This window comes from Sorex araneus, chromosome 6 (assembly GCF_027595985.1).
Source record: "Sorex araneus isolate mSorAra2 chromosome 6, mSorAra2.pri, whole genome shotgun sequence".
Classification (NCBI taxonomy): domain Eukaryota; kingdom Metazoa; phylum Chordata; class Mammalia; order Eulipotyphla; family Soricidae; genus Sorex; species Sorex araneus.
This window is the reverse complement of record NC_073307.1, coordinates 157,309,822-157,334,447: the sequence shown is the minus strand read 5'-3', so window position 1 is coordinate 157,334,447 and position 24,626 is coordinate 157,309,822. Positions and strand designations below refer to the sequence as shown.

General features: G+C 40.9%; 1 protein-coding gene and 1 pseudogene across 1 annotated transcript in view; one reads left to right on the top strand and one right to left on the bottom strand.

Moving 5' to 3' along the window:
* LOC129406051 (olfactory receptor 1440-like) overlaps window positions 1-24,315 on the bottom strand; it is a 30,114-nt gene extending 5,799 nt beyond the window's left edge. Inside the window, exons 1-2 of the mRNA XM_055143796.1 lie at window positions 24,280-24,315; window positions 1,529-1,645 (exon numbers count right to left, since the gene is read on the bottom strand). Of these exons, the coding sequence (XP_054999771.1) occupies window positions 1,529-1,645; window positions 24,280-24,315 (153 nt within the window). The remainder of the gene's footprint in view (window positions 1-1,528; window positions 1,646-24,279) is intronic.
* On the top strand, window positions 20,984-21,080 carry LOC129406152 (small nucleolar RNA U3; annotated as a pseudogene).
* Window positions 24,316-24,626: the final 311 nt, after the last annotated feature.

The window sequence follows — 24,626 nt, the reverse complement described above, 5'->3', positions numbered from 1 at the left end:
GTGCCCCACTCTGTTTCTTTAATTGGGTTATGGTGACATCTACACAAATGTAGATGTATAACGGTAAACTGGTATTTCACAAAACAGTAAATTAACGATAACACTGTTAACTTTGTCGTCCAGTTATTCGTGCTTTTTGCTCAAGCGAGCACCAGTAACATCTCCATTGTGAGACTTGTTGTTACTGTTTTTGGCATATCATATGCCATGGGTAGCTTGAAAAGCTCTGCAGTGTGGGTGGGATACTCTCGGTTGCTTGCCAGGCTCTCCAAGAGGGACAGAGAAATCGAACCTGGTTTGGTCTCATGCAAGGCATCACACTATGCTCTGTGCTGTGGCTCCAGTCCAATTTTTAAATTCTTTTTCCAAAATTTTTCTTAGTAACATATTTTCAAATTTTTTATATTGCTAATTGAAAATATGTTACTAAGAAAAAATTGAAAGCACCCCTTTTGACTTCCTTGAACGTATAGATTTTTTCCATTCAAATCAGACATACAAGTTAGAGTCCATTGGAGAGTGATTATTGACCTGTGCTATTGATTTTTCTTTTTTTTATTAGTGAATCACCTTGAGAAAAAGTTTCAGACTTTACAGGTTTTCATGCTTACGTTTCAGTCATACAATGATCTAGTACCCTTCCCTCTACAGTGCCCATTTTCTACCACCAATAGTCCCAGCATCCCTCCCACCTCCCACCCTTGCCCCATAACCCCACCTGCCTCTGTGACAGGGCATTCCCATTTGGATCTGAACATCTCATTATCTGGCTCTGGGAACTTTACAGCAATGATTTCTTTAACTGTGGCTTTCTCATTAGGGTTGCTTCCCTGTCCTTCTGGAGCTCCAATGGTTCTTATGTTATTACTCTTGGCATCATCCCCTAGGTCTCTGATTTACCCTAGAGCTATTTTGAGGTCTTTTCCAAATGTTTGCTGTAGTTGTGGGCTTTCTGCTGCTCATCTTCAAGCTCACTAATTCTATCTTCAGCTGTATCCTTTCTACTGTTGAGGGCTCCCACTGTGTTTTGTATTTCATCTACAGTGTCATTTATTCGTGACATTTCTGAATGTAGCTTTCCTATTTCTGTTCTCATTTCTTCCTGTAATTTCTTTGCTCACTGCTCCACCGTTTTTTTAAGTTTGATGCACATTCTCAGAATTTCTTCTCTGAATTCTTTATCGGAGAGATCATATTTGTAGACAGCCTCTGCTGAGGCTTCTGGACTCTTTTCTTCATCCTCTCCTTGCTCTGGGGATTTGCGCTGTTTCTTCATGCTGTCATGGTTGTATGGAGGTGGGACCTCCCAGTTCACTAGAACTAATCTCTCTTTTTGTGAGGTTTTGATATTTTGGTTCAATTGGAATTGTCTAGTGGCTTATTTGCCTTTTGTTTTTGAGGTAACTGGGGAGATCTCCACAAAGTTAGGTAATGGGATTAAGATATCTGTCAAGTATACTAAAACAGGGGAAAATAACTGAGGCGCCCCCGAGACCACGCCCCCTGCAGCAGAGACAATGCCCACTACCACAGAGACCACGCCCTTCTGGCCACTGGCCACCGTGTTGAGATTGGGTCCTGGGGTCCGCATGTAGAGCCCGTGGGCAGGGAGGACTGGGATGCGCAGTGAGGGGAGCAGGCGTACCTGAATGAGGAAGTAGACAGCACACAGTTGGTGGCTGCTGGGGGTGGCATTCCTGCCTCCTCGATGCTGGATTGAGATCAGATCCCGGGGCTGTGCGTGGAGTGGGTGGGCACGGAGAGTTGGAATGCTATTGGTTTTTCTTAAGTCCTTTTGTAAACTCTACCCAGAGAACTGCATAACACCTTTACATATGAATTATTGTGTTCACACTCACCCTTGAGTCTAACGTGCTTCTCAGATTAAAAAACTGCTCAGGAGCCAGAGAGATAGTACAGGGAATTAAGCACGAGACTTGCAGACACCCTCCTCACATTCAATCCCTGAACCATATAATGTGCCTTGAGTACTGCCAAGAATGATTCCTGAGCACAGAGCCAGGAGTAAACCACGAACACAGGATAAACACAACTACCCCTACGTTAGAGTGTGTCACACTCTGCTATTTGCATGGATGACATTACTATAAACATAAATATGGTACTATTTCAAATAACTTAAAAATAAATGAATAAAATCTGCTTCTATAAAGGAGTGCTACTTAAATTCATGAAAAGTTTCAATTGAGTAGATAACGGCCATAGTTCTTTTTTTCTCAATGAATCACTGTGAGATATGCAGTTTTGAAGGATTTCCTGGTCAGGTATTGGTCATACAATGGTCCACCCTCCATCCGTCCACCATTGTATATTTCCCACCACCAATGTCCCCAGTGTTTCTTCAATCCCCTACCCCAGGTTGTCTCTAAAGTGTCACTTTCCTTCTATCTCTCTCTCTCTCACTCTCTCTCTCTCTCTGTCTCACTTTCTCTCTCTTTGGGTATTATGGTTTGCAATAGAGATACTAAGAGGTTGTTTTGTTTGATCCTTTACCTATTTTCCAGCTCACAGTTCTTATCCAGAGTGATCATTTACAATTATATTTGGACACAGTTCTTAGAAGTAGGGCAGACTGCCTTAGCTATTGATCATCTAATCTTTGAGAAGGGAGGAAGAAATATTAAGTGGAGCAAATAAAGACTCTTTAACAAATGGTGCTGGTAAAACTGGACAGCTACATGCAAAAAAATGGGATCAGACCACTACCTGACACCATCCACAAAAGTGAGATCAAAATGGATTAAAGATCTCAAAATCAGACTTGAGTCCATAAGGTACATTGAAGACATGGTTGGCAAAATCTTCCATAGCATTGATGCTAAAGGTATCTTCAAAGATGATACACCACTGACCAAGCAAGTGAAAAACAGAGATAAGTTAATGGGACTATCTTAAACTAAGAAGCTTCTGTACCTCAAAAGAAACAGTGACCAGAATACAAAGATGATCTTCAGAATGTGTAAAGATATTCACCCAATACCCATCTGATAAGGGGTTGATATCAAGGATATACAAGGCACTGGTTGAACACTTTAAGAAAACATCCAACCCCATCAGAAAATGGGTAGGTAAAATGAACAGAAACTTTCTCAAAGAAGAAATCCGAATATCAAAAGGCACATGAAAAAATGCTCTTCGTCATTAATCATCAGCGAGATGCAGATCAAAACAACAATGAGATATCATCTCACACCTGAGTGACTGGCCCACATCAAAAAAACACAAGCAATCGCTGTTGGTGTGGATGTGGGGAGAAAGGGATTCTCCTTCATTGCTGGTGGGAATGCCAACTGGTTCAGCAAAAAATTAGAAATTGAGCTTCCATTGGACCCAGTAATCCCACTCCTGGGAATGTACCCTAGAGATGCAAAAAAGTATAGTAGAAATGACATCTGCACATATATGTTCATTGCAGCACTGTTTACAATAGCCAGAATGTGGAAAAAACAGTGTCCAAGAACAGATGACTGGTTAAAGAAACTTTGACACATCTACACGATGGAATACTATGGCCATTGTTAGAAAAGATGAAGTCATGACATTTGCATAACAGTGGATCAATATGGAAAGTATCATGTTGAGTCAAATGTGTCTGAGAGAGAGGGACAGACATAGAAATATTGCACTCATTTGTGGAATATTAAGTAACAGAATGGGAGACTATGACCCAAGGAGAGTAGATATAAGTACCAGGAGGTTTTTGTTCACGGCTTGGAAGCTAGCCTCACATGGTGGGGGAAAAGACAGCTTAGATAGAGAAGGGACCACCAAGTAAAGGATGCTTGGAGGACCCTCTTGGGATGAGAGATGCATGCAAAAAGTAGAATATAGACAAAGCATGATGGCCAATCATTATTTGCATTGCAGAGTACAAAACCCTAAAGGAGAGAGAAAGTAAAAGGAAATGTGCCTGTCACAGATGCGGAGGGGGGAGAATGGGGGGAATAAGTATGAGAGGGATACTGAGAACATTGGTCGTGAATGGGCACTGGTAGAGGAATGGGCACTAGATCCATTGTATGTCTGAAACATAAGCACAAAAAATTGTAAATCTGTAACTGTACCCAATGTTGATTCATTAAAAAATGAATAAATATATAAATAATTTTTTTAAAAAGAAGTAGGGCAAACTTTGTTGAGATCTTTTCTCATTGATGCGATATACAAAATCACATGCTGAGTTTTCCAACCTAATTATAACAAATACCCTAAAAATACAAATCAACTGGATATACTTCTGATGAATAATGTATGCTCCTTTTAAAATGATTTCCAAGTCATTCCCATGGGAGGGTATTAGCACATCTTTCTGTGTTTTTATGTTTCTACAGACGAACTCAAAACAAAGTATGAATATAAGAAGCACTTAGAGTAAAATATACCTCCAGCAGAAGTGACTTTTCACTAACAAAGTTTGGCTTGAATTTTGATTTTGCCATTTCATGCACATAAGCATAAGAAATGCCTTAAGTTCTATTAACCATTATATCCTTGGTTAGAAATCAGCTCCATGACTGCGAGGAATGCTGAGAGTGGGAAAGCCTGTCTTCGGAAACTCTCGAGCTCATTCATCAACGTGGATTGGCATGAGCCTCACGCAATCACAAGTTAACGTCCATGTTTTCAAAGCTCTGCAGAGAAGTGATAAAGTAAGACCTCAAAGAGAGAAGAGCAGCAGTGTTGGCTGATGCGGCAGAAGCTGGGAAAAGTATTCACAAAGCTCACCTATACTTAGCCAACTACAAGACCAAGATGACTGTCCTCCAACATCCTATGGATCTATCATATCTTCCAGAGGAGCAATGGAGAGGATTATTCACGACTTCTACTTGGATCTCTTTGACAGCCATGTCCACCAACCCATCTACCAATTTCGCAGGATGGATATGTCGTCCCCAACGTCCTCCCTTCTGAAATCCGACATGCCATTTCGTTGGTAAAGACACATTCATCAATCAGTCCAGACAAGGTCAGACCTAAAAACCTGAAGAATCTGCTGCCAGTACTTGTCAATACGCTGGCTTGGCTCTTTACATGCTACCTGTCCATATGCAAGGTTGTGTCCCAGTGGAAAACCAGCAGGACCGTTCTGTTGTACATGAAGGGAGACATACATGACATCAGCAACTGTAGCCCAATCTGCCTGTTGTTAATCGGCTACAAGTTGTTCACTAAGTCATCCTGAATAGAATACGCAGAACACTAGATGAAGGGCAACCATGCGAGCAAACTGGGTTCCTAAAAGAATTCAGCACGATGGACCATATCCACACAGTGACCAAGCTCATTGAAATTTACGAGAGTTCAAGATGCTGCCTTGTCTAACATTCATTGATTTAAAAAAGTCCTTCGATTCTGTTGAGACTCAGGCAGTCATTGAAGACCTAGCCAAACAGGGCATTCAAACGCATTACATCAAGATCCTCCTCGAGCTGTATTCACCACCAGGATCTCACCATTCTACAAGGAAGTGATCATTGACATAAAGAGAGGGATTGGGCAGGGTGATACCATTTTACCAAAACTCTTCAGTGCCACGCTTGAGAACGTCATGCGAAGACTGGAATGGGAAGCAATGGGAGTGAACATAGACGGTTGGAAACTACACCACTTCTGCTTCACAGATGACATCGTTCTCATAACACCAAGTATTAGGCAAGTGGTACAAATGCTGGCTGACTTTGACCACGAGTCTGGAAAGGCTGGATTGCAGCTGAATCTCAGCCAAACAATGTTCATAAAAAACAAACTAGTCTCTGACGTTCCATTTGCTCTCAACAAAACGAACATCTCTGAATGCAGCAGCTCTGTGTACCTGGGTCGAGAACTCAACATGAGGAATGACTTGCGCCAGTATTGCACAGGAGGAAGAGAGCAGCGTGGAATCCCTTCAAGAGTATCAGAGAAGAAGTTAAGAGGACGAAGAACCTCTGGCTTCAGGCACATCTTTTTGACTCCACCATTCTTACTGCACCAACATACGCCTCAGAGACCTGAGTCCTGTGAAAACAGGTTGAGACCGCTAATTGGGTATCCCAAAGAGGAATTGAAAGAGCTATGCTTGGAGTATCACGTTTCACTCAAGTGAGACTAGGAATCCTTAGTTCCGACTTTCACCGAAGATAAGAATCAAGGATGCTGTCTGGTTTGCCAAGGCATCAAATGGACAGGTAATGTGATTTAGAGATGACCACTGGACTAGAGCTGTTATGACTAGCCTCCTCGGGATGTCAAAAGACCGCTGTCTGCCCACCAACAAGATGGTCATACTTCTTCGTCAAAACCCTGAATAAAGGGTTTAAAGCTCCTCCTGTTCCTAGAGTGAGCAGATATCATTGGGCTACACAGGCACCCAACAGAGACGAACGGAGACATTACTGGCACCCACTCAAGGAAATTGAAGATCAATGGGATGACAAGTGATACTAGTGATTCTTGGTTAGAAATCAGGTGTAACAGTAACACCTATATTTTAGATGCAAATGAGTAGGTTTTATGCAGTGTCTAACAGATATACCTCAACACTTTTTGTCTAAAAGCATCATTAAATCTTTTACTTTTTTTTTTTGGTGGAGTTGGTTGTACCCATCATTCAGGAGTTGCACGAAGACTCAGTTTCACTATATAAATCTCACAAAAAGACTATAGTTAACAAAGTTCTATACTTAGTTACTCCCTGCTGGGGAGATCCTTCTCTTTTCTCTTGTACTTACAATATACTTTTCTACTTTCCAAACCGGAGTCTGAGCATCTTTATTTTTCAATATTTTGTCTCTTGAATATATTGAAGTGCCTGGGATTCCTGAACCAACAGAGACCGTGGCCACTGCTTCTGCCTCTCCTGCATCAATACCCTCCAGACCCTCTGGGTTTTTGCAAAATGTGATTTCATGTTTTGTGGGAATTCATCCCCCTAATAATAATGAAAAGCAACCCAATAATGGGATATGCCCCTTGGTAAAATAGTTTAGATCTTAGAATGCAAAACTGCACTCAGATAAGAATAGAATAATTTTGTTGCCTGCAAAGAAGTCCCAGCTTTTCATAGAATAAGACCATTTAGGATCTTTTAGATGTAGGGGAAGCATGGGCAAAAATAGAACAGGTAATTGTCAAGACTTGAGGTTTTAACGATGCCTTCCGGTAGTTATATAAAACACCCCAACCTCTGATCCACATATTGAATGTTAATGTGCTCGTTAACTATCCTTAATGTATCTGTCAACAAATGGTGCACCTTTGGGGCCCCCTATATAGATTGTATCCTAAACCTTTGCATAAACTTCTTCACATAGCCCTTATAATAATCTTAAATTTCACAGGATGAGACAATACTGAAACTAATTTTTTTAGTCGTTTTACTATATTCAGTGATCCAGTTGATGGATAACTTAATAATTTGATATATATGTGTATATTCAAAATGATCACCACAAAAATACCTATAGCAGCACATAGTTAAAATTTTACTCCTTATGATGGGAATTCTGAGAGCTTTTCTTTTAGGAACTTTCAAATATAGGATATAGTATAAACTATACTCACATTACTATATTTTATTTTCAGTACTTATTGATCATGAAAATGGAAGCCTAGAAATTTTGGCCAAATTACCTGCTATCTCATTTACATCTTCTGCCTCTGGCAATCACAAATCTATTCTTTTGAATTTGTTTATATTTAGATTTTGCTTAAAGTGGGATAATGAAATACTCTTTTGTTAATTTTTTAACTTTTTAAATTCTTTTATTGATTCACCATGTGGAAAGTTACAAAGCTTTCAGGTTTAAGTCTCAGTTATACAATGCTCAAACACCCATACCTTCACCAGTGCACATATTCCACCACCAAGAATCACGATATACCTCCCCCCTCCCCCCCACCTCTCCAGCCCCCCACCCCGCATGTGTACCTGTTAAATTTCACTTTGCTTTCACTTTACTTTGATTACATTCAATATTTTTTTTTATTTTTATTTTTATTTTTATTTTTTATTTTTATTTTTTTATCTTAGTTATTTATTTATTTTTTTTCTTTTTTATGATTTATTTATTTTCAATTAGAGAATCACCGTGAGGGTACAGTTACAGATTTATACACTTTTGTGCTTATACTTCCCTCATACAAAGTTCGGGAACCCATCCCTTCACCAGTGCCCATTCTCCACCACCCGTAAACCCGGCGTCCCTCCCACCCTCCCCACTCCCATCTCCCCCCCACCCCACCCTGCCACTGTGGCAGGGCATTCCCTTCTGTTTTCTCTCTCTAATTAGCTGTTGTGGTTTGCAATAAAGGTGTTGAGTGGCCGCTGTGCTCAGTCTCTAGCCCTCATTCAGCCCACAACTCCCTTCCCCCACATGGCCTTCGACTACAATGTAGTTGGTGATCGCTTCTCTGAGTTGCCCTTTCCCCGGAACGTGAGGCCAGCCGCGAAGCCATGGGGTCAACCTCCTGGTACTTATTTCTACAGTTCTTGGGTATTAGTCTCCCACTCTGATATTCTATATACCATAGATGAGTGCAGTCTTTCTATGTCTGTCTCTCTCTTTCTGACTCATTTCACTCAGCATGAAACTTTTCATGCCCATCCACTTAACTACAAAATTCTTGACTTCCTTTTTTCTAACAGCTGCATAGTATTCCATTGTATAGATGTACCAAAGTTTCCTCAACCAGTCATCCGTTTTGGGGCATTCGGGTTTTTTCCAGATTCTGGCTATTGTAAACAGTGCTGCGATGAACATACATGTGCAGATGTTGTTTCTATTGTACTTTTTTGCCTCTCTGGGATATATTCCCAGCAGTGGTATTGCTGGGTCAAATGGGAGCTCAACCTCTAGTTTTCTGAGAGTCGTCCATACTGTTTTCCAAAAGGGCTGAACTAGCCGGCATTCCCACCAGCAGTGTAGAAGGGTCCCTTTCTCCCCACATCCTCTCCAACAGCGGTTGCTTTTGTTCTTTTGGATGTGTGCCAGTCTCTGTGGTGTGAGGTGGTATCTCATGGTTGTTTTGATCTGCATCTCTCTGATGATTAGTGATGCAGAGCACTTTTTCATGTGCCTTTTGGCCATTCGTATTTCTTCCTTGGTAAAGTTTCTGTTCATTTCTTCGCCCCATTTTTTTTTAAATTTATTTATTTTTAATTAGAGAATCACCGTGAGGGTACAGTTACAGATTTATACACTTTTGTGCTTATACTTCCCTCATACAAAGTTTGGAACCCATCCCTTCACCAGTGCCCATTCTCCACCACCCGTAAACCCAGTGTCCCTCCCACCCTCCCCAATCCCACCTCCCCCCCACCCCACCCTGCCACTGTGGCAAGGCATTCCCTTCTGTTTTCTCTCTCTAATTAGCTGTTGTGCTTTGCAATAAAGGTGTTGAGTGGCCGCTGTGCTCAGTCTCTAGCCCTCATTCAGCCCGCAACTCCCTTCCCCCACATGGCCTTCGACTACAATGTAGTTGGTGATCGCTTCTCTGAGTTGACCTTTCCCCGGAACGTGAGGCCAGCCTCGAAGCCATGGAGTCAACCTCCTGGTACTTATTTCTACAGTTCTTGAGTGTTAGTCTCCCACTCTGTTATTCTATATACCATAGATGAGTGCAATCTTTCTATGTCTGTCTCTCTCTTTCTGACTCATTTCACTCAGCATGAAACTTTTCATGCCCATCCACTTGACTACAAAATTCTTGACCTCCTTTTTTCTAACAGCTGCATAGTATTCCATTGTATAGATGTACCAAAGTTTCCTCAACCAGTCATCCGTTCTGGGGCATTCGGGTTTTTTCCAGATTCTGGCTATTGTAAACAGTGCTGCGATGAACATACATGTGCAGATGTTGTTTCGATTGTACTTTTTTGCCTCTCTGGGATATATTCCCAGCAGTGGTATTGCTGGGTCAAATGGGAATTCAATATCTAATTTTTTGAGAGTCTTCCAAATTGTTTTCCAGAAGGGCTGAACCAGTCGGCATTCCCACCAGCAGTGAAGAAGGGTCCCTTTCTCCCCACATCCTCTCCAACAGCGGTTGCTTTTGTTCTTTTGGATGTGTGCTAGTCTCTGTGGTGTGAGGTTTCGCCCCATTTTTTGATGGGGTTGGATGTTTTCTTCTTGTAGAGTTCAACCAGTGCTTTATATACCATTGATATCAACCCCTTATCTGATGGGTATTGTGTAAATATCCTTTCCCATTCTGTGGATAGTCTTTGGATTCTGGTCACTGTATCTCTTGCGGTGCAGAAGCTTTTTAGTTTAATGTAGTCCCATTTGTTTATCTCTGTTTTTACTAGATTGCTTAGTTCCGTGTCACCTTTGAAGATACCTTTATCTTCAATATCGTGGAGGGTTTCGCCGACCTTGTCTTCAATGTACCTTATGGTTTGTGGTCTAATGTTGAGGTCTTTAATCCATTTTGATCTGACTTTTGTGCATGGTGTCAGGTCAAGGTCTAAACCCATTTTTTTGCATGTGGTTGTCCAGTTGTGCCAGCACCATTTGTTAAAGAGGCTTTCCTTGCTCCACTTCACATCTCTTGCTCCCTTATCAAAGATTAGATGATCATACATTTGGGGTTGTGTGTAGGGATATTCCACCCTGTTCCATTGGTCTACGGCTCTGCCTTTGTTCCAGTACCATGCTGTTTTAATTGTTACTGCTTTGTAGTAAAGATTGAGGTTGGGGAGGGTGATGCCTCCCATCATCTTTTTCCCAAGAATTGTTTTAGCTATCCTTGGACGTTTGTTATTCCATATGAATTTTAGGATTGCTTGATCCATTTCTTTGAAGAGTGTCATGGGTATACTTATAGGGATCGCATTGAATCTGCATAATGCTTTAGGGAGTATTGACATTTTGACAACATTGATTCTCCCTATCCACGAGCAGGGTATATGTTTCCATTTCCTCATGTCCTCTTTGATTTCATGGAGTAGCGTTATGTAGTTTTCTTTGTAAAGGTCTTTTACTTCCTTGGTTAAGCTGATTCCGAGGTACTTGATTTTCTGGGGCACGATTGTGAATGGGATTGCTTTTTTCATGTCCCTTTCCTCTGCCTCATTGTTTGCATATATGAAGGCCATGGATTTTTGGGTATTGATTTTGTAGCCTGCAACTTTACTGTATAAGTCTATTGTTTCTAAGAGTTTCTTAGTAGAGGTTTTAGGCTTCTCTAGATATAGTATCATGTCGTCTGCAAATAGTGAGAGTTTGATTTCTTCCCTTCCTATCTGGATGCCCTTAATCTCTTTTTCTTGTCTAATAGCTATCGCAAGTACTTCCAGTACTATATTGAAGAGGAGTGGTGAGAGTGGGCATCCTTGTCTTGTGCCCGATCTCAGAGGAAAGGCCCTTAGTTTTTCCCCGTTGAGGATTATGCTTGCCGTAGGCTTGTGATAGATGGCTTCGACTATCTTGAGGAAAGTTCCTCCAAACCCCAATTTGGCGAGGGTTTTCATCATGAAAGGATGTTGGATCTTGTCAAATGCTTTCTCTGCATCTATTGATATGATCATATGGTTTTTGTCTTTACTTTTGTTGATATGCTGGATTATGTTGATTGATTTCCGAATGTTAAACCATCCTTGCATCCCTGGGATGAATCCCACTTGGTCGTGATGTATGATCTTTTTGATGAGTTGTTGGATCCTATTTGCTAGTATTTTGTTGAGGATCTTCGCATCGGTGTTCATCAGGGAAATTGGTCTGTAATTTTCTTTCTTAGTGGTGTCTTTGTTTGCTTTTGGTATTAGGGAGATATGTGCTTCATAGAAACTGTTTGGGAGAGTTCCTGTTTTTTCAATTTCCTGGAAAAGTTTGAGGAAAACAGGCAATAGGTCTTCTTTAAATGTTTGGAAGAATTCGCCAGTGAAACCATCTGGGCCTGGGCTTTTGTTTTTGGGGAGGTTTTTGATTACCGTTTCAATTTCCTTAACATTGATGGGTCTATTCAGGTATTCCAGGTCTTCTTTCTTCAGTGTTGGGAGATTGTAGGAATCAAGGAATCCATCCATTTCTTTTAGGTTCTCCTTTTTTGTGGCGTAAAGACCTTCAAAGTAGTCTCTAATGATCTTTTGAATCTCACTGGTTTCTGTTATGATGTCCCCCTTTTCATTTCTGATTCGATTTATTAGAGTTTTCTCTCTTTCTTTCTTTGTGAGTCTTGCTAGCGGTTTACCAATCTTATTTATTTTCTCAAAGAACCAACTCTTTGTTTCATTGATCTTTTGGATTGTTTTTTTGGTTTCGATGTCATTAATTTCTGCTCTAATTTTTATTATTTCTTTCCTTCGGTCTGGTTTGGAGTCCTTTTTCTGGTCCTTTTCTAAGGTCTTGAGTCGTGAAGTCAGGCTATCTATGTGGGTCCTTTCTTCCTTCCTGAGGAATGCTTGGAGAGCTATAAATTTTCCCCTTAACACGGCTTTAGCTGCGTCCCATAGGTTTTGGTAGCTCGTGTCTTCATTCTCGTTAGTTTCTAAGTATCTTTTGATTTCTTCCTTGATTTCCTTCCTGACCCACTCATTGGCCAACATTGAATTGTTTAGTTTCCAGGTGTTTGATTTGATTTTCCGTGTTTGTGAGTGGTTAGCTTCTATCTTCAGCGCATCGTGGTCTGAAAAAATGGTTGATACAATTTCTATTTTTCCGATTCTATTGAGGTATGTTCTGGGGCCCAGTACATGGTCTATTTTAGAAAATGTTCCGTGTGCACTGGAAAAGAATGTGTATTCTTTCTTTTTGGGGTGTAAGGCCCTGTATAGGTCTATTAGGCCTCTCTCTTCTATTTCTTCTTTCAGAGTCAGTGTTTCCTTGTTGAGTTTTGTTCTTGTGGATCTATCTAGAGGCGATAAGGCCGTATTGAAGTCTCCGACTACAATTGTGCTGTTAGTGATGTCCTCTTTGAAGTCTGTTAGGAGTTGTTTTAAATATTTAGCCGGTCGTTCGTTAGGAGCATATACGTTTAAGAGTGTGATTTCTTCCTGTTGTACATATCCCTTGATAAACAGAAAATGACCTTTGCTGTCCCTTTTGATCTTTTTCATCCTAAAATCTATGTTGTCGGATACCAGGATGGCCACTCCAGCTTTTTTAAGGGGGTTGTTTGCTTGGAGGATTGTTTTCCATCCTTTGACTTTGAGTCTATGTTTACTCTGTTTGTTCAGGTGTGTTTCTTGCAGGCAACAGAATGTTGGGTTTAATTTCCGGATCCATTTAGCCACTCTGTGTCTCTTGATAGGTGCATTTAGGCCATTGACATTGAGAGAGATTATTGTGATTTGGTTTTGTGTCATCTTTCTGTGGGATTTGTTATTCTTATGGGGCTCCCCCTTGTCTTACAGTAGCTCCTTTAGACCTTCTTTCAAGATTGGTTTTGAGTCTATGAAGGACCTGAGCTGTTGTTTATCCGAGAAGTAGTGTATGGTTCCTTCGAGTTTGAGTGAGAGTTTAGCCGGATAAAGTATTCTTGGTGAGGCATTCATTTCGTTGAGTTTTTTCACTATGTCCCACCGTTGTCTTCGGGCTCGGAGGGTTTCTTCTGACAGATCGGCCGTAAATCTGAGGGGTGCTCCTTTGTATGTGATTTCCTTCTTTGACCTTGCTGCTTGCAGAATTGTGTCTCTATCCATGGTATCCGCCATTCTGACTATGATATGCCTTGGGGTCTTTTTATTCGGGTCTCTTTTTGCTGGTACTCTTCGGACTCCTTGTATCTGGATGCCTGCCTTCTCCAGCTCTGGGAATTTCTTAGCAATGATATCTTTCACTGTGTTTTTTTCATTGGGGTTGCTTCCCTGCGGTTCTGGTACTCCAATGATTCTTATGTTGTTCCTCTTGAAGTCATCCCCCAGGGCTCTGATTCGCTCTATAGCCATTTTGAGGTCTTTGGCCATGATTTGTTGTTGTCTATAAGCTTTCTGCAGCTCATCTTCCAGATCACTGATTCTGTCTTCGGCTGTAGTCATTCTACTGTTGAGGGCTTCTAGTGAGATTTTTATTTCATCTACCGATTGCTTTATTTGTGAGACTTCCGTTCGAAGGTTTGAAATTTCTGCTCTCATTTCTGCTCTCATTTCTTCCTGTATTTTCTTGGTAGACCGTTCCAGCGCTTGATTCATCTCCTCCCTTAATTTATTGGATGTCTGTTCCATATTTGCTTGGAGTAGGTCGAGTCTCCTCCAGATTTCCTCTCTGAATCGTTTATCTGAGAGGTCATAGATGTTGGGAGCCTCTTTTGAGGTTTCTAGTATCTTTTCTTCCTCTCTTCCTGGAGGGGATTTTCGCTGCTTCTTCATATTGTTATGGAAGTATAGGATTGGAACTTTGTAGGTGTTTATTCCTCCTACCTCTTACTGAGAGAAGGAGGGGCTCTGTTTGTGCTATTTCTGATGGCAGCTTTATTCCTATTCTAGAAGTCTTCCTTACACTCAGCCTTTTCTTTGTATTTGATGTTGGGGCTTTAATGAAGACTTAAGGCTAAGTTGTCTTTACAAAAGCTTTGCTAAGCTTCTCTTATTCACTGATAATTTTTCTAAACTTAGAGCTAATAGGCTAGGTCGCATAAGTGTATGAGATGTATTAAACCGATTTTCAAAGCAAGAAGACCATACTTAATGTGCTAAGGTAGGAAATAATAACTGCGGCCGCCTTAGCGGCCGCTGCTCTGGCAGGAGGCCACGCCCCTTTTTAGACCACGCTCCTTTCAGGCCACGCCCCCGTTTCTTCCTAGCAGGGGCTCCTGGGACAATGGTCCCAGGAAAGCCGGGGTGGTGGGACGCGGGAAGTGGCGGCGGCAAGGGTCCCAAGTCCCGGCGGCCGCGTGGGAACCAGGGGCGCAACGGGAGGCGTGGCTGGGAGTCTCCTGATTACCTGGGAAAAGGCCGGGTTGGAGGGAGCTGGGCGGACGGGAAAGCCGGGGCGCTGGGACGCGGGAAGTGGCGGCGGCAAGGGTCCCAAGTCCCGGCGGCCGCGTGGGACTACATTCAATATTTCAACAAAAATATTCACTATTATTGATTTGGAGTTTCTTCTCCCTAAAGTCGATCTGCTGAAAAGAAAGCATTTGTAATTTGTTTTCCATTGCTGAAAATGAAGAGATATGAGGTCAGGAGGCCGCACTAGCAGCAGCATAGTTTTGGATTCCTGTATTTTAGTATTTTAGTAACTAAGTCCAGAGAAATGTCTGCCAGGAATCGCAACATTGTAAGCTTGTACCTCTCAGCTACTTTATATTCCACATATGAGTGCGATCTTTCTATATCTGTCTCTCTTTCTTTCTGACTCATTTCACTCAGCATGATACTTTCCATGTTGATCCACTTATATGCAAATTTCATGACTTCATGTTTTCTGACAGCTACATAGTATTCCATTGTGTAAATATACCAGAGTTTCTTTAGCCAATCATCTGTTTTCGGGCACTCTGGTTTTTTCCATATTGTGGCTATTGTAAACAGAGCGGCAGTGAACATGGAAATGCAGATGTCATCTATACTATACCTTTTTGCCTCTCCAGGATATATTCCCAGGAGTGGTATTGCTGGGTCACATCGGAGCTCAATTTCTAATTTTGAGAATCGTCCATATTGTTTTCCAAAAGGGCTGAACCAGTTGGCATTCCCACCAGCAGTGAAGGAGAGTCCCTTTCTCCCCACATCCATGCCAAAACCGGTTGCTTTTGTTTTTTGGGATGTGGGTCAGTCTCTGTGATGTGAGATGATATCTCATTGTTGTTTTGATCTGTATCTCCCTGATGACTAGTGATGTTGAACATTTTCTCATGTGCCTCTCAGCCATTCAGATTTCTTCTTTGGAAATTTTCTGTTCATTTCATCAGCCCATTTTTTGATCGGGTTGGCAGTTTTCTTCTTGTGGAGTTCAACCAGTGAATTGTATATCCTTGTTATCAACCCTTTATCCGATGGGTACTGCATAAATATCCTTTCCCATTTTGTAGACTGTCTTTGTATTTTGGTCACTGTTTCTTTTGAGTTGCAGAAGCTTCTTAGTTTGAGATAGTCCCATTCATTTATCTCTGTTTTCACTTGCTTGGCCATGGCGTGTCAGCTTTGAAGATACCTTTGGCTTCAATGTCGTGGAGGGTTTTGCCGACCTTATCTTCAATGTACCTTAGGGATTCTGGTCTGATGTTGAGGTGTTTAATCCATTTTGATCCAATTTTTGTACATGGTGATAGATGGAGATCTAAGCCCCCTTTTTTTTTTGCATGTAGCCATCCAGTTTTGCCAGCACAATTTGTTAAACATGCTTTCCTTGCTCCACTTCACATTTCTTGCTCCCTTATCAAAGATTAGATGATCAAATATTTTGGGGTGTATGTCAGAGTATTCAACCCTGTTCCATTGGTCTGCAGCTCTGCCTTTGTTCCAGTACCATGCTGTTTTAATGACTACCGCTTTGTAGTAGAGTTGGAAGTTGGGAATGTTGATTCCTCCCATTTTCTTTTTCCCAAAGACTGCTTTAGCTATTCGTGGGGGCTTATTGTTCCATATGAATTTCAGGAGCGCTTGCTCCATTTCTTTGAAGAATGTCAAGAGTATCCCTATAGGGATCACATTGAATTTGTACAATGCTTTGGGGAGAATTGCCATTTTGACAATATTAATTCTCCAATCCATGAGCAGGGGATGTCTTTCATTTCCTCGTGTCCTCTTTTATTTCCTGAAGTAGTGTTTTATAGTTTTCATTATACAATTCCTTTACCTCCTTTGTTAAGCTGATTCCGAGGTACTTAATTTTTTGCTGCACAATTGTGAACGGGATTGCTTTTATCATGTTGCTTTCTTCTCTCTCATTATTTGCATATAGGAAAACCATGGACTTTTGGGTATTGATTCTATAGCCTGCAACTTTACTATACGAGTCTATTGTTTCTAGGAGTTTCTTGGTAGAGGTTTTAGGGTTCTCTAGGTATAGTATCATATCATCTGCGAATAATGAGAGCTTGATTTCTTCCTTTCCGACCTGAATGCCCTTAATATCTTTTTCTTGCCTAATCGCTATTGCAAGTACTTCCAGTACTATATTGAACAGAGGTGGAGAGAGTGGGCATCCTTGTGTCAACCCTGTTCTCAGAGGGAAGGCTCTTAGTTTTTCCCCATTGAGGACAATGCTTGCCATAGGCTTGTGATAAATGGCTTTGACAATATTGAGGAAGGTCCCTTCTATACCCCTTTTGGCAAGTGTTTTCATCATAAACGGATGCTGGATCGATTATGTTGATTGATTTCCGGATGTTAAACCATCCTTACATCCCCGGGATGAATCCCACTTGGTCGTGGTGTATGATCTTTTTGATGAGTTGTTGAATTTTATTTGCTAATATTTTGTTTAGAATCTTCGCATCTGTGTTCATCAGGGATATTGGCCTGTAGTTTTCTTTTTTTGTGGTGTCTTTGTTTGCTTTTGGTATTAGGGAGATATGAGCCTCATAGAAACTGTTTGGGAGGGTTTCTGTTTCTTCAATTTCCTGGAAAAGCTTGAGAAGGACTGGCAAAAGGTCCTCTTTAAATGTTTGGAAGAACTCACTAGTGAATCCATCTGGACCTGGGCTTTTGTTTTTGGGAAGACTTTTGATTACCATTTCAATTTCCTTGATGTTAATTGGACTATTCAGGTACTCCAGGTCTTCTTGGTTCAGCCTTGGGAGATTATAGGAGTCAGGGAATTTATCCATTTCTTCTAGGTTCTCTTGTTTCGTGGCATAGAGTTTTTCAAAGTAATCTCTGATGATCTTTTGAATTTCATTGGTTTCTGTTGTGATGTCCCCCTTTTCATTTCTGATTCGGCTTATAAGGGTTCTCTCTCTCTCTCTTTCTTTGTGAGTCTTGCTAGTGGTTTATCAATCTTGTTTATTTTCAAGAAGAACCAGCTCTTGGTTTCATTGATCTTTCGGATTGTCTTTTGGGTTTCCATGTCGTTAATTTCTGCTCTAAGTTTTATTATCTCTTTCCTTCTGCCTGGTTTTGGCTCCTTTTGTTGGTCCTTTTCTAAGGTCTTGAGCTGTGAAGTCAAGTTACTTATGTGGGTCCTTTCTTCCTTCCTGAGATATGCTTGCAGAGCTATAAATTTTCCCCTTAAACGGCTTTAGCTGCATCCCACAGGTTCTGGTAGCTCGTGTCTTCATTCTCATTTGTTTCTAGGTACCTTTTGATTTCTTCCTTGATTTCCTTCCTGACCCACTCATTGTTCAATACCGAGCTATTTAATTTCCAGGTGTTTGATTTGGTTTTCTGCATCTGTCCATGATTAAGTTTTATCGTCAGTGCATCATGGTCTGAAAAGATAGCTGGTACAATGTCTATCTTGTTAATTCTGTTGAGGTATGCTGTGTGGACCAGCACATGGTCTATTCTGGAAAATGTTCCATGTGCACTGGAAAAAAAATGTGTATTCCTTTTATTGGGGATATAAAGCCCTGTATAGATCTATTAGCCCTCTCTCTTCTATTTCTTCCTTCAAAGCCAGTATTTCCTTGGTGGGTTTTAATCTTCTTGATCTGTCCAGAGGAGCCAGTGCGGTGTAAAGTCTCCAATTACTATTGTGTTGCTCATACTGTCCTTCTTAAGGTCTCTTAGCAGCTGTTGTAAGTATTTAGCTAGTCCCTCATTGGGTGCGTAGACATTTAAGAGTGTGATTTCTTCCTGATGTACACATCCCGTGACTAATAAAAAGTGGCCTTCACTATCCCTTCTAATCTTTTTCAACCTGAAGTCTATGTTTTCCGATACTAGTAAAGCCACTGTAGCTTTCTTGAGGGAGTTGTTTGCTTGCAGGATTGTTTTCCATCCTTTGACTTTGAGTCTGTGTTTGTTCTGGCTATTCAGATGTGTTTCTTGCAGGCAGCAGAATGTTGGGTTGAGTCTTTGAATCCATTTTGCCAGTCTGTGTCTCTTAATTTGTGAATTCAGACCATTGACATTAAGGGAGATTATTGTTATGGGATTTTGTGCCATCTTTGTGTAAGGGTTTGTTGTGCTTGTAGGGGTTGTTTTTGTCTTACAATAGCCCCTTTAGTGTTTTTTTTGTGTTTGGTTATGAGTCTATGAAGTTCCTGAGCTGTTATTTATCCCCAAATTAGTGTATGATTCCTTTTAGTTTGAATGAGAGTTTAGCCGGATAAAGTATTCTTGGTGAAGCTTTGATTTCATTGAGTTTTTTCACTGTATCCCACCATTGCCTTCGAGCTTGGAGGGTTTCCTCTGATAGATCTGCTGTGAGTCTAAGGGGTGCTCCTTTGTATGCAATTTCCTTCTTGGACCTTGCTGCTTGCAGTATTGTGTCTCTGAATGATGTCCATCATTGTAACTTTGATATGTCTTGGGGTTTTTCTATTAGGATCTCTTTTAGCTGGCACTCTTCGGGCGCCTTGAATCTGGATGCCCACATTGTCAACTGTGGGAAGTTTTCTGCAATGATTTTTTTGACTGTGTCTTTTTCGTTGGGGTTGGTTCCCTGTGGTTCTGGTAGTGCAATGATTCTAATGTTGTTCCTCTTGAAATCATCCCCTAGGACTCTGATTCTGGCTAGAGATATTTTGAGGTCTCTTGGCATGGTTTGTTGTTGCCTGTAGGCCTCTTGCAGCTCATCTTCAAGCATACTGATTCTGTCTTCGGCTGCAGTCATCGTATTGTTGAGGGCAGCCAGAGAGTTTTTGATTTCATGTACCGAATCCTTCATTTCTTTTTGAAGGTTTTTTTTTTTTATTTCTGCTCTCATTTCTTCCCGTATTTTGTCGGCTGTCTGTTGTATTGTTTCTGCCAGGTCTTCCTTGAAGTTGTCCATCTTTGCATTGAGTTCATTGAACATGTTGAGGATTTCAACTCTGAATTCTTTCTCAGAGAGGTCAAGTTTGTAGGAAACGCCCATTGAGGTTTCCGGACTCCTTTGATCGTCCTCTGGTTGCAATGGGGATTTTCACTGTTTCTTCATGTTGTTGTGGTGGTATGAAAGAGGGCCCTTGAAGATGAGTATCCCTGTTTCCTTTTGTTGTGAAAAGGGATTGTGGATAGGCTCAGTTAATAGTGGTTGCCTTTTTACTTGCTGGTTGTAGAACCTGATCTACTGAGATGTTTCCTTCAATCCTTATGTGAAGTCTTGTGTTTTATTGTCCTACTGCTTGCAAATAGCTAGGATGTTAGTCTTGGATAGGATGTGGCTGGCCGGTAATGAGGCCACGCCCACTTTCCTTAGGCCACGCCCCTGACGAGTAGGCCACGCCCCTTTCCCACAACCCCACAGTGGTCAACGGGCTGGGGGTGGCGTGTTGGCCACTTGGCCGGCAGTCCAGAGGGTAGGGAAGCCGGGGTGCTCAGGGCCGTGGAGCAGGCTGGGTCCGGAAGGGCGGGTCGATGGAGCATCACAGACCTTTGCTGGAAGATAGAATGGCGGCGGCGCTTGGGGTCGGCAGTCCGGAGGGGAGGGAAGCCCAGGGTGCTCCTGAAATACTCTTTCACTGATTGATTTCACTTAGCACATCGTTCTGCTTGCCAGTAGCTCAGTATTTTCATTTTATCTGAAAAATATTCATATAAATGTGAACCCCTATATTTAATAATATAATTTTATTACACAGTTACAATATCAGTCCATATTATAGTTTAGCCATCTATTTATACAATGTGATTCTATATACTATATCACTGTCACTTTCACTGTCATCCCGTTGTTCATCAATTTACTTGAGCAGGCGCCAGCTCAATTCATCCCAGCCCTGAGATTTTTAGTAGCCTCTCCTTACTCGTGTTTCCCAACCATTAGAGGCTCTTTTCAGGGTCAGGGAAATGAGACCTGTTATTGTTACTGTATTTGGCATATCAAATACACCATGGGGATCTTGCCAGGTTCTTCTGTGTGGGCATATACTCTCGATAGCTTGCTGGGCTCTCCAACAGGCATATATATAAAAATATATATGTACATATATATATATTTCCCTTTATGATGATGTGTCAATACTTTCAGGGATCATTTCTATAGTATGTTACTAGAGAAGTTTCTCTGATCGTATAGTGTGGCGATTCTATATACACATATATAAGTATATACCTACAATGATTCTATCATTTATCTATCATTTTGACACTTAACTTGCCAAGGGAGGATGGGCTAATGTTTGGATAACGTTTACCAATAGTACACAAAGGGACGGGGATACTTAGATCAGTGATTTTTCATGCCTTTGGATATATACAAATGAATTTAGTAGAATATAGGCAGAACTTGGTAGAATATAGGCAGTAAGTTTTAATTTAGAGGTGTCACCCTAATCAGTAGTCAGAGAATCTCAGTCATTCCTATGTCCTGTGCTCACTGGTGTGGATCTGTAACTCAGTTCTCAGCTGGTGGAGTTGGAAGATACCAGAGTCATCCTGGAGATTGTCCGAGGCCACGAAGGCCATACATGGTGTTTAGGGACCATACAGTGCTAGGGATCAAACTTGAGCTCTTCTTTTTTTGCTTTTTGAGCCACACCCGATGATGCACAGGGGTTACACCTGGCTCATGCACTCAGGAATTACTCCTGGCGGTGCTCAAGGGACCATATGGGATGCTGGGAATCGAACCGGGGTCAGCCATGCGCAAGGCAAATCTCTACCTGCTGAGCTATCTCTTCAGCCCCTTAAGCTTTTCTTTTATAATTTAAATTATGTCTCCTAAAATCTGTACCTTGAACTTTCAGAGGATCTCTTTACTATTTTGCTCTGTGCTTGTAGCAACTTACATTCCCAAGTTCATGCACAAAGCTTCTCATTATATACATCTTACCATTTGATAGGCCTTGTAGTTTTGGTAATAAGAGATTACCAAATCCTAAGGGAAGTTTATTGATATCTCACTATAGTTTTGATTTACAATTCCCTGATGATTAGTGACAGCGACTACCTTTAAATGTTCTGCTGGCCATTGTCTTCTTTGGAAAACTGTGTATTCAGGATGGATGCCAAGTTTTTAATTAGATAATTTTATTATATTAAGTTGTAGAGTCTTTTGGCTTTTTTGAATATTAATCTTACCCCTTATCAGATACATGGTTTGTATATATCTTTTAATCTTATATAATATTATTCTAAGTTTGGTACATTTACACAATGGAATACTATACAGCTGTCAGGAGAGATGAAGCCATGAAATTTGATTATAAGTGGATAGACATGGATTTTATCATGCTAAGTGAAGTGAGTCAGAAAGAGAGGGGCAGATATAGAAGGACTGCACTCATTTGTGGAGTATAAAATAACATAACACAAGACTGACACCCAAGGACAGTAGATACAAGGGCCAAAGAAGATTGCTCCTGCCTCATGAGTGGGTGGGGTGGGGAGAAGGCAGCTGGAATAGAGAAGAGTTCACTAAGAAAATGATGGTTGGAGAAATCAGTAGGGATGGGGATGTATGCTAAAAGTAGATAAAGGAACAAGACTGATAATCACTCCGTATCTGAATTTTAAACCATAATGCCCAAAGTAGATAGAGAGTATGTGGCATATTATCTTCCATAGAGGCGGGGGGGGTGAGAAATGGGGCTATACCCGGGATTTTGGTGGTGGGGAATGTGCACTTGTGGAGGGATGGGTATTTGAATATTGTGTGATTGTAACTCAGACGTGAAAGCTTGTCACTATATCTCACAGTGATTCGAAAAAATGAAAAAATTTAAAAAGAGAAAAATATTATTCTAAACATAATAAGAATAATATTAATTATGCAAGAGGTTCCTTGAAATGAATGAAATGAGTTTGTATATATATGTATACATATATATAATCATTCAAGTAATGTCTGGTACATTCTAAATGCTCACTATGTGGTATAATTTCATTATTACTAGTCTACTTTAATGATTTACCACCATTGCTCATAAAAATAAAATGTTTTATTAATTCGATAGAAAAATAATCTTTGCAATGGCTTTTAAGCATTGCAAATTGGGTCAAAGTGTAGGCTTCAAAAGGGTTAAGAGCATCTTCATTACTCATCAAACTGGTAATAGTTGTTTTGGGGCAATGGTATACCAGTTAGTTCTCAGGGCTTACTCCTGACTCTGCTCAGGGATCATTCCTGGCAGGACTCTGGAGAATCATATATGCAAGGGTATCTAATTGGTCTTGTAAACACCTTAGCTTTCATAGTATTCCTCACATTATGACATTTAAAAATTATCTTTTTAATTGAGCCACAGTAGATACAGAGTTACAAAGCTGTATTGGATCAGGTATCAGTCATACAGTGATACAACATCCCTCCCTCCACCAGTTGTCCATTTACCACTACAAAGACCCCTGTGTCCGTCCTGCCACCTTCCCCCCGCCACCCCTACCTCTATGGCTCTATGCCAGGCACTTTCTTTCTCTCCCTCCCCACTCCCTTTCCTTCTGGGCACTATAGTCCACAGCAAAGATACTGAGAGGTTCTCATGTTTGTTCCTTTACTCCTTGAAGCACACAACAGAATGGGAGACTAACACCCAAGAACAGCAGAAATAGGTACCAGATTTGCTCCATGGCTTGGAAAATGGCCTCACATGCTGGGGGAAAAGACAGTTTAGATAGAGTAGGGAACACCAAGGAAAATGTAGTGGGAGGACCAGCTCTGGATGGGAGAGAGTGCTCAAAACAGAGTATAGACCGAACAGGATGGTCACCCAATTCTTCCATTGATAAACACAACACCCAAAAAGAGAGAGAGAACAGAGGCGGGTGGGGCAGGGGACGGACTGGGAAGGTTGGAGGGATGATCGGGTCATCAGTGGAGAACGGGCACTGGTGGAGGGATGGGTACTCAAGCTGTGCATCACAGAAACACAAGCATGAGAATATGTAAATCTGTATCTGTACCCTCATGGTGATTCATTAATAAAAAACTGGAACATTGGTAGGGATTTAATATTTGGCAAATTGAATATTTTAAATTATAGGTTATAATTTCTCTCATAAACGGTGTGTGATACCAGCCCTGCTGTCATAAAAAAGCATTAGAACATTGCATGCATATGTATTTGTGTAATCTTGGGAAGGAAATGATATTTTTTGACATAGATAAAACCAGAAAAGTGATACAGAAATTAGAAATTTGTTACATTAGAGAGCCCAATTATAAGAATACTTAGAAACGTATATATTTTTTATATCTACCTTTGTTGATGTTTTATGATTTACAATAATTTTATTAAAGGTGCATGATTTCCATGCACACGTGTCAACACAACACTTAGCCCCGTGCACCTACATCTCTTCTGCAAAACCCCAAGTTTGCTGCTTTCAACTTCCAAAGCCTTCATCTTCGTTGTGTTGCTCAGTACTTCCATTGTGTTACCTTTGTTCTTTTTGTTGCACCATGCTGATGTATCTTTAAGTCCCACATACATAAGAGTACTTATTAAAGCTACACTTAGTGATTGTGAAGTCAAGATATAAAAAATGTTTACAAATCATTGTAATGTCTTTCAATATAAGCATAAGTTAATAAAGGAAGGAAACATGTAATTGCTAAATGTAGTGTATTTCTAAAAAATTGCCTGATATAATTTTTCTCACTCTCTCTTTCATCTTTACCAGATACGCACATACATTCACTGTCTCTGTTGCAGTA